This window comes from Terrapene carolina, unplaced genomic scaffold (genome assembly GCF_002925995.2).
Source record: "Terrapene carolina triunguis isolate 2854851 unplaced genomic scaffold, T_m_triunguis-2.0 Scaffold90, whole genome shotgun sequence".
Taxonomy (NCBI): Eukaryota; Metazoa; Chordata; order Testudines; family Emydidae; genus Terrapene; species Terrapene triunguis.
Genome location: NW_020664441.1, coordinates 1,849,345 through 1,858,796, shown reverse-complemented (window position 1 = coordinate 1,858,796; position 9,452 = coordinate 1,849,345). Strand labels below are relative to the sequence as shown.

Here is a 9,452-nt window from a genome sequence, read left to right as displayed (position 1 = left end):
TCCCTGTCACCTCCAGGATCATAGAATATCAGGGTTGGAAGGGACCTCAGGAGGTCATCTAGTCCAACCCCCTGCTCAAAGGGGGACCAATCCCCAGATGGATTTTTGCCCTAGATCCCTAAATGGCCTCTTCAAGGATTGAGCTCACAACCCTGGGTTTAGCAGGCCAATGCTCAAACCACTGAGCTATCCTTCCCTGGAGTCAGAACTCTGATGCTGGGACTCAGGGCTCTGGGCCTGTCCCCAGGATATCCAGGCCTCTGTGGTCCTTCCCTGCCCTGGCTCTGGGATCTGCTGGCTTGCTGCCCCAGAAGGGCAATGGGCTCAGAGCTGGGCTGTGTCCTTGCCCCTGCTCTGACATCACAGTGCCACAGGTATGACCTCATACTCTGTTGCCAGGGAGACACCGGAGGAGCAGCTGAGCCGGGCAGGGTAGGTGGCAGTCTTCTCGTCCCCATGCTCAGCTGTACCACGTCCTCTGTCTCTATAGCCACTGGGCAGCCTGCCCCCCAGAGATACAGCCCTCCCTCCACCATGGGGCGCATCCCCCTGGGCGGTGTCTCGCCCTATGTGAGGACCAGCGCTGGTGGGAGCATGGACCCTCTGAAGTTCTACGCCACCAGCTACGGCACGGCTTACGGTAAGGGCCCCGCAGGAAGTGGTGCCTGACAGGGCACGTGTGGCTGTGAAGGATTAGGGGAGGGGATGGTGAAGTCCATGCCAGCCCTGGAGCCGCTGCCCCAGAAGGCCGTATGAATGACCTTCCCTCCATCCCTGTGTGCTGGTCATCACTGACCCGCTGGGCTCAGGGAGCCAGCCGGCAGCGCTTCCCTCCCACCGTGCACCACTTACCCACGGTGCACTGCTGGCCTGACCCCAGCCTCAGTATCCCAGCAGGGCCAGGACCCTGGGCAGCTTCCCTAGCAAGGCCCCTGTGTCCCCAGCGCTAACCCACTAAGGACTGAATCCCGCTCACAGTTCCCCACCACGCTTGGCCCTGTCCCTGTCTGCAGTCACATAGGCTTGAACTGCCTATCTGTGTTCTCTGGTCCCTTCTAGTGGCCAGAGCCTGTATAGCCATGTATGAGTCCTGCCCTGGTGCCAGTTTAACGGACCTGCTGCTTCAGCTCAGGCTCCCAAGTTTAATCCCTGGTGATGCCAACTGCCAAGGCGCCATTGCAATTTGGAGCTTGGGGATTGTCCTGGAAGAGCAAGTCCTTTCAAAGGCTCTAACAGCATTAGGGGCTCAGGAGGAGTCTCTCACCCTGAGCAAGTGTCTCTCTCTCCATGGGCCCCCCCCATTGCCTGTGTGGCTGATAGCTGCGATTCCCCTGCTCTGTTCGGCAGGGCAGGAGCGATTCCATCCTCGCGTCGGCCACCATTCCGGAGCCGGGTACAAATCCAATTACCGGCCTGTCGTCTCTTACAAGGCCAGCCTGGATCAAGTGGATAATCCAGCCATGGGGTAGGCTGTCCTTGAGGAGAGGAGGGGGGCTGGGTACAGCTGGGATTGTGTGCAGGGTGGGGACCGTCCCATGGACTATAGACCCCTCTCCCACCCTGGGCGTTCATCCCAACAGGACAGCCCTAGGAGTGTACCCCAGGTTGGTGGGTCTCCCTCACTGCTCCCCTCTCACCCCTTGGGGAGGTGGGTGTATCAGTGCAGAGCTGGGATCACGTTCAGGGAAGAGACTGTCCTGCAGTGTGACCTAGCGGATGGAGCACTTGCCTGGGCCTCGGGAGATCTGGGTTTTCTTCCCAGCTCTGTCACTGGCCTGCTTTGCCACCTTGGGCAAGTCACTTCCCTCACCTGTGCCTCAGTTTCCCCATCTGTAATGACCCTGACCTCCTTTCTAGAGCACTGTGAGATCTACAGAAGACCTAGCTATCATTATCCCACACTTGTTCTCTTCCTCCTGCTCCAGACAGCTCCTTCAAGATAACTATGACACAGTGACCACCAAGCAGTTCCGGCCCCTCCAGCTTCCCGATGGCAAGTACCCCCTGCCCTGGAGCGTCTACCAGCCGGGGAGCGGGTTTGTTCGAGACAAGCCCATTTCCTTCCCCACCACCAAAGCCGTAAGTGTCCAGTAAGCCCTGGCTCTGTGCCTGGCCAGCTCATGGATGAAGACCCTGTCCGCCATGGGTTTGCCATTGGCAATGCAGCCTGGTGACATTGTGGCTAGAGGACTGTGTAGATGGTACGTTCCATCCCAGAGCTAGTGCTAGATTGTAGGGCTGGGGGCAGAGAGGGCCTTAACCCTTTAATAATTATACACAATGCGACCCTTTTACTTTATTAACTACATTCAACAAGGAAAATGGAACTTACAAAATTAGCTTTGGTTGTATCCATCTGTTGTCTCTTGTCTTAGATCATCAGGTCTTTGGGACAGAGCTCATCCTGGTTTTGTGTCTGTACAGCACCTAACACCTTTGGGTATATCTACACTGCACACAAAGCCCAGGTTCTGACTCAGGTCTGAGTCCAATTCCCCCTTCCATCCACACACACATTGGTCTGACTCAGGTCAGCAAGCACCCAAGAGCCAAGTCATAGGATCCTGCTAGACTTTGACTTGGGGCCAAGCCCTGGCATTTTGCAATGTGGACACAACTTAAGCCACAGACCCGAGTCAGGAGGTCTGCATAGTGTAGTATGGACACATTAGCACAGCTGTGAGACCCTGGTCCAGTGATTGTAAGCCCAGGTTTACAATGCCATGTGGACAATCCAGTGCAGGCTTGGAAACACAGAGTCCACAAGCCTGGGTCCCGCAGACCCGGGTTTACAATGCAGTGTAGACGCACCCACAGGGCCTGGTCAGTGACTGCAGCTCCTACATGCTACTACAACACAAATAGTAAACAATAGCACACTTTGGTTCTATTCGGATGGGAATATAAATAACCTGACTGTGTTAATGAGTGTCCACAGGCCTTGAAAGTGCTGCAGTCTGTCTCCTGAGCGCAGGCTCCGTCAGGGAGCGGGTCCCATTGGCATGATGTGACCCCAGAGGCAGGGTTACCCAGTGACTGCTTGGTGGCCTATGTGAAATGAGGAGTTTGCAGGGAGGTCTCAGTCTGGATTGGACAGGTGCCCCTGCTACATGCAGCGCCCGCACAGCTGGGGTGGGTTGGCAGCTTCAGCAGATAGGGCAAGGACTGAATGGGCATGAAGTCTGCCCTGCCCTCTCCCCCTTAGAGGGGGGAGCAGCGCTAGGGCGTTGGGGATTGCACTGCAGCTGGGGGCATCCAGAGACAGTCAGCATCCAGGAGTGCTGATTTAACACACGTACAGGTGTCTGTGCACTTGCGATGTTCCTCCCCTCCTTGGACACTCCCCATCACATCCTGCAGCAAAGGTCCATATAAACAATTCCTCGGCTCTGATCACCCCCCTGTGGGGATATAGAGGCTCAGCAGTGCCCTGTGCTGCCTTGCCCATCCTGGCTGAGTGGGGACCTGGCGCTTTGCTGCCATGGAACCAGGGCCGGCTCCAGGCACCAGCCCACCAAGCTGGTGCTTGGGGCGGCACCTGGAGGGGGGCAGCGCGGCGCTCCGGCCCGAGAGCGGGGCCGCGACTGGGCTCGCCGCCCTCCCCGCGGCGCTGCCTCTGGCCGCCGGGGAGAGCGGAGCCCCGGCGGGGCTCGCCGGCCTCCCCCCAGCGCTCTGGCCCCCAGGGAGAGCGGAGCCCCGCCGGGGCTCGCCACCCTCCTCCCGGTGCAGCCTCTGGCCGCCGGGGAGAGCGGAGCCCCGGTGGGGCTCGCCGCCCTCCCCCCGCGCTCTGGCCCCCGGGGAGAGCGGAGCCCCGGCTGGGCTCGCCGCCCTCCCCTGCCGCCGCGTGGGGTGTGGGGTGGGGGACACGGCGGGAGGCTTTTTTGCCTGGGGCGGCAAAAAAGCCAGAGCCGGCCCTGCATGGAACTCACCAGAGGGGCTCACTCTGCAGGTTAAGAAAGTCCACTTCAATATGCGGGACCAGGGGCCACGAGCCATCACAGGGCTGGAGCCCAGACAACTCCCTGTCCTGCACAAGCCACAGGGGAAAGGCTCCGTCGAGGGGGAGAACGCCAGACACGTGAGTGCAGCACCGGCTCTCCCCGGGCCTTGACCTGCTGGACACATGTCCTGGGCATTGCAGCAAAGCAAGGGGGACAGCCCTGGTGTGCCTGTGTGCTGGAGTGAAGGGGAGATACCCTGGCACCAGACTGGAGGGCTCCTGCCAGGGGAGGAGGGTGAGGGTGTTCTGCCAGGGTATGTGAGAGCCCTGGGTGGGGGTCTTCTGGCAGGATGGGTTCTAGGCTGGGGAGGTGGGTAGGGGCCTACTGGCAGGCCGGGTGCAAGGCTGATTCCCCCTCCCCGTTCACTCACTCTCTCCTGCTCCTTGCAGGGCCCTCTCTACATGTCCACAGAGTATAACTCCAAGTTCTGCTTCGACGGTCCCAGCCAGCCAGGTACGGTCCTTCCTGGAGCCCCTTGCACCCTCCTGAGCCATGTCCTGGGGCAGCCAAGCAGGCCTCTGCCATAGGCTCACTCATAGGAATTACACCTGTACCCATCCCCCCCGTCTAAGCAGCACTGGGTCTAGCCAGGGCTTGGAAAGGCACACCGGGTACTCTGTAATGAGCCAGTGCCCCAGCCTGGTGCCAAGGGGCATTGCGCTGCTGGAGGATGCTGTCTCTTGTCTGAGACAGGAAGCCGAGATCCCAACAGCTTGTGGTTATTAAAGGGCCCCTGGGACTTTTGCTAAGAGCAAGACTTTTAACCCGTTTCCCAGCCAAATTCCAGTTCATGCACTTACCTCCTGCCTCCCTAAATTCCCCTGGCAGTTTCAATTGGCCGTGCTCTTTGTTTCCCCTGCCTGTCCTACCTCGTTATGTCATGTCACTGTGAGCTGGTAAGCACGTTCCAGCCCTGAGGTGGCTGCATTGCAGTGATGGGGAAGTGATCCCATGTCTTACTGGAAACCCCTTTACGGTCTGTTGGATGGAAAGTGCTATGTACAAGATGACTTGCTATTCTCATCCGGCAGCCTCTCTCTGTCCCCTGCCTGGGAGCACAACCCCCTGTCCCTCTAGCCTTAAGGGGTGGGGTCTCCCTGCTGATGAGCTGTCTGACCCTGGGGAAGTAGGGAGGGGGTGTTACTGGAACCCCTAACACGAAGGGAACCCTAGGTGTACCATGCTTTCTACTGGTTAGAACTGTCTGGGAATGGTAAGGGGTGTGGTGTTCCCAGGGCAGGGGGAGCACGGGGAGCTCTCTGAATTGTCCCCTGGGCATGAGCCGTTCCTGGGGTTCCCAGTTCCTGTCTCCTGCGCAGAACATGCCAGCTGCACAACTTCACCCCTGTCATTCGCATGGTTCTTTATCCATATGATCGCTCTCGCCTCCATGCAGCCACCTATGCTGAGGTCACCCTTCAGGCCGGGAGCGTCAGAGGCAGGGTTCCACGCGCAGCCCCCTATCCAGCTGCACCGCTACACCACGGCCCGAGCCCAGGCTCACTTGCTGTTTCTCCAGAACAGCCCGGGGCCCTCCTTGTGATCTTAGCTACCCATGGGCCACCTCGAGATCTTTCCTCCCCCTATGTGGGCTGGTCCCACAGTCGTCACGGCCCAGCTTATCTGAATCCATTGGCTTGTCCGGCGATCGTTTCCTCTCTGGTGCTCTCAGCTCCCGTGTGCACCTCATTTTTCATTCAACCCGCAGCCCAGTTAAGTGTGAGGCTAATGCAGACACAAGCCGGGCTTGCCCTATGGGAGGCTCTGTCTCCCTCTAGTGGCTAGACCAAATGGAGGTTGATGAGCCAGCTCCCGCCTTCATTAACGGAGCTGATCTTTCTGCTCTGGCCGGAGAGGCTGGTGGTTTTAGAGACAGAGGTTGGAGGTTCGAACCCCGAGGTGCAGCATTACGTGACTTCAGGTGGCTTAGATATGTTGGTTGTTGCCCAGCATTGTTGGACTCCCTCTGGGAATGTGAGTGACCGTGTACTCCCCCGCCTCGTCTCCCGTTACAGATTTCTTACAGAGGAAGACGATAGGAGCCAAGGAGGAGACGGGATTCACTGAGGGCACCCAGCGGAACCCCATTGCAATCCTGCCACCTCCTCTGGGAGAGCCAGTAGGTGCTGGCCCCTGGTCTGCTCCCCCGGTGGTCATCTCTGCACTGGGCTGAGTGGAGCACAGCACCCCCTTTGTACCTGGGGGTGACCCAGCTGTGCATGCCCACACTTACCCAGGAGCCTGTGCAGCTTGCCCCCCCCCCCCCGGTTTCCCACCCACCCCAGTGGGTTTCTCTTCCCCCCGCCCCTTTTGTTCGGAACCGTCTCTGAGCGGCAGCTGGGGTGAGGCTGAAGGCTCCTGTGCCCCCTCAGGGCTGCCCTGGAACACATGCCAAAGCTGTTTGGGGCCCAGCATCCCAAACACCATCCCCCCCCTAACACACACACACAACACACACAACTCAGCTACATGGAGGAAGAAAGGGGAGGTCACCCACAGCCTGGCCTCATCCCTACCAGCCTACCCCCCATGTCATGGGCCAGCTCCATACACTGGCAGATTCCTTAGTAAGATCTCAAGGGATCCCCCTTAGATCCCAAGGGGAGGAGCTGGCCAGGCCTGGCCCAGCCTGTCTGGGGAATCCTGGGCCCATCCTGCGTGGGGAAGGGGCCTCACTGCCCACTGTTTCCCTTGCAGAGGAGCCAGCCTGGCATCAGCATCACAAAGACGGACTTCCTGCCCAGTGCTCTCCCCCATGTAAGAGGGGCCGGGAGGGGGGAGAAGGAGGAGCAGAGGGAGGATAGCAAAGGGTGGGAGGGTCATCCAGAGATGGGGGGCAGGATGGGCAGAGTGGGGGAGTCACCCAGAGACTAAGTGGGGAGGGCAGAGTTAGGGTCATTCCTGGGCTATAGCTCCATGCCAGGGAAGCCATTTGGGGTGCCCTCTCCCAGGATCCTGTAATAGGTGGCCAAGCCCCAGTGCTTGGGCAGCTTCCAGTTCGATCAGGGCCTGTGACCCCGCAGAGGCTGGGCTGTGATGCCCTCTGCCCTGCTCCCCTGTGCGGGCGAGCTGGGTGGCTGCAAAGTCCTTGGGATGGGGGAGGTGACACTTTGCCCCTGGCTGCATCACTTTGTCCCACTCCTGTCAGGGCGATGAGTTCCTGCCTGTGCTGTCGAAGGGCTCCGAGCGAGAGACGGGATTCAGCCGGGACAAAGACAACGGCCTCAGTGCCATGGTGAGCGACCTGCCTGCCTCACCCCTCCAATCCACTGACACCCCCCATCCTGCCTGCACCCTCCATCCCGCCTCCAATCTGCCCCCGCCTGCCTGCCTGCCCCCTCCAATCCACTGGTACCCCCCATCCTGTGCCCCCTCCATCCCACCTCCAATCTGCCCCAGCCTCCCTGCCTGCCTCCTCTATTCCACTGGCACCCCCCATTCTGCCTGCACCCCCCATCCCACCTTCAATCTGCCCCTGCCTGCCTGCCCTCTCCATTCCACTGGCACCCCCCATCCTGCCTTCAGTCCTCCCTGTCTGCCTGCATCCTCCTCTCCGCCTGTAATCTGTCTGTGTGCTGGCCTCTCTGTCTCCTCCCTCCCTGTTTGTGACTGCTCCCCCATTCACCTGGTCTCCTCCCGCCCCCCAGCGCCCGCTGCATGCAGCACCCCAGCCTGGGGCCGAGGGATCAGGGCCCCTGAGCCACGCTCAGTTCCGAGGGCTCCAGAGGCCCCTGCAGACCCAGACCAACCTGCTGGGCCGGGAGTACGTGGGGAACAAGGTGAGTGTGAGCACGGCCTGTGCTGCCTGCCCAGTGTCCCGCAGATCCCTCGGGCCTGGCCAGCTCAGACCTGTGTCCCCCCTCCCAGGAACTCTCCGGATTCAGCATCAACAACAAGAAGTATGTGACACCTCCCTATGACCCGGACTTGCCCAACAAGTACCTGAGCAGCTACAACTCCAAGTGAGTCTGGAATACTGCCACCTCCTGCCCCTGGGGGGAGCTCTATCTGCCTCCCCACAACCCATCCTGCCTCTAGGGGAGCTCTATCTGCCTCCCCCAGCCCGACCTGCCCCTGGGGGGAGCTCTACCTGCGTCCCCCAGCCCACCCTGCCCCTGGGGGAGCTCTACCCTGCCTCCCCCAGCCCTCTCCCCTGTCTCCATGTGCATGCCCTGTGTGTCTCTTGGTTTGAGTGGGGGTGCCCTGACCGGGTGTGTGTGGGGGAGGGAAGCGAAGAGGGTCGCTCGGCCAGTGGGGAGGGGTCTCAGCAGCTGACGGACCCAGCAGGATGCAGAGCTCTTTGACTCTGTTTCCTCCCCTCTGGCAGGTTTTATGACAACACCCTCAAGGGGGTGGACCGTGAAGGATGGACCCGCGGAGGAATCCAGCCCCAACAGCCAGGCGGCTTCGCCACCAACAACCACGTCACTGAACTGGGCAGCGACCCCAATGCCACGGAGACCCTGAGACGGGTCCACCCTCATGTCGGCAGGTGAGGCTGGCCGGCTCCCACTGTCCTCCACCCTGTCCCTGACATCCTCCTGCCCCTCCTCTTCCCTCTGTAATGCTCTCCCCCTCTGCTCCCAGGATGATCACAACGGTGGACCCGTTCTATCGCGACACCCCTCACGACAGCCGCTTCTCTGCTCTCTACCAAACCGCCGTACCTGAGTAGTAAGGGGCCTGCGTGGGCTTGCTGGGCACCTCCCAGGGCAGCGGGGCTTGGATTGCGCTGCCCCCCAGCTATGCAGTGGAGCACCAGGGCTCGCCCTGGTGCTGGAGCTGATGAGGCCAGGTGTCAGGATCTGCTGGGCCTGGATCAGGCTTTCTGCTCCCTCCAGGGCACAGCTCATGGCATTTCCCTTCAGGGGACGCTGGGAAGGGAGTCCCAGGCCCTTATGAAGAGTGGGGAGCATGACTGCTGTAGGCTAGGCTGCCCATCCTCATCCCTGTCCTTTCCCCAGCCTTTGGGGAGGTGGTATGGGTTCCCCAGGGCCACTCCACATTCTCCATTCCCCTCTTGGGGTCCCTCCCCCCACTTTACCAGATTTCAAGAACCTCTTCTTTGCTTTCTTGCAGATCTGTGCCTCCACCCTGCAGGAGCTGGTCTCCCCTGGCGAGGCAGGGACTCCAGGGCTGGTCTCCCTCGGTGAGGCAGGGACTCCAGGGCTGGTCTCCTCCAGCGAGGCAGGGACTCCAGGGCTGGTCTCCTTCGGCGAGGCAGGGACTCCAGGGCTGGTCTCCTAGCCCAGCGATGCAGGGGCTTCAGCATCTCCCAAAGGGCTTTACTTTTCCAAGGATATAAAGAGAAATCATCACCCAGTGAAGGCTCATTGGTTCTCAGTGGCCTAGCTGCCAGCCCCTCTCCCCTTAGATCCCATAGACCTCTCCTCCTCTTCCCCATGGCCCCATAAACTTCTCCTCTTCCCGAGGGACCCCAGGGGCCCCTTC

The 9,452-nt window shown here is 60.3% G+C and overlaps 1 protein-coding gene across 2 annotated transcripts; it reads left to right on the top strand.

Annotated features, from left to right (window-relative positions):
• The first annotated feature begins 318 nt into the window (after positions 1-318).
• Positions 319-8,676, top strand: PPP1R32 (protein phosphatase 1 regulatory subunit 32). Of its 2 annotated transcripts, none has more exons than XM_024197531.1 (12): positions 319-640; positions 1,348-1,465; positions 1,926-2,079; positions 3,950-4,078; positions 4,391-4,454; positions 6,017-6,120; positions 6,699-6,758; positions 7,150-7,236; positions 7,649-7,780; positions 7,869-7,963; positions 8,329-8,493; positions 8,589-8,676. In XM_024197531.1, exons 1-12 carry the CDS (start codon positions 319-321, stop codon positions 8,674-8,676), a joined length of 1,518 nt encoding a protein of 505 aa, XP_024053299.1. The 2 variants fall into 2 exon arrangements, with proteins under 2 accessions (XP_024053299.1, XP_024053307.1); XM_024197539.1 differs by having other exon boundaries at positions 535-640; positions 7,673-7,780.
• The last annotated feature ends 776 nt before the right edge of the window (positions 8,677-9,452 follow it).

What these genes read in the sequence shown, in the direction of transcription:
- PPP1R32 (XM_024197531.1), top strand. Translation starts at nt 319, where the DNA reads ATGGGCTCAGAGCTGGGCTGTGTCCTTGCCCCTGCTCTGACATCACAG. An exon ending in CCTTCCCCACCACCAAAGCC is followed by an intron (nt 2,080 to 3,949) that starts GTAAGTGTCCAG and finishes CTCACTCTGCAG; the next exon opens with GTTAAGAAAGTCCACTTCAA. An exon ending in CTGAGCAGCTACAACTCCAA is followed by an intron (nt 7,964 to 8,328) that starts GTGAGTCTGGAA and finishes CCCCTCTGGCAG; the next exon opens with GTTTTATGACAACACCCTCA.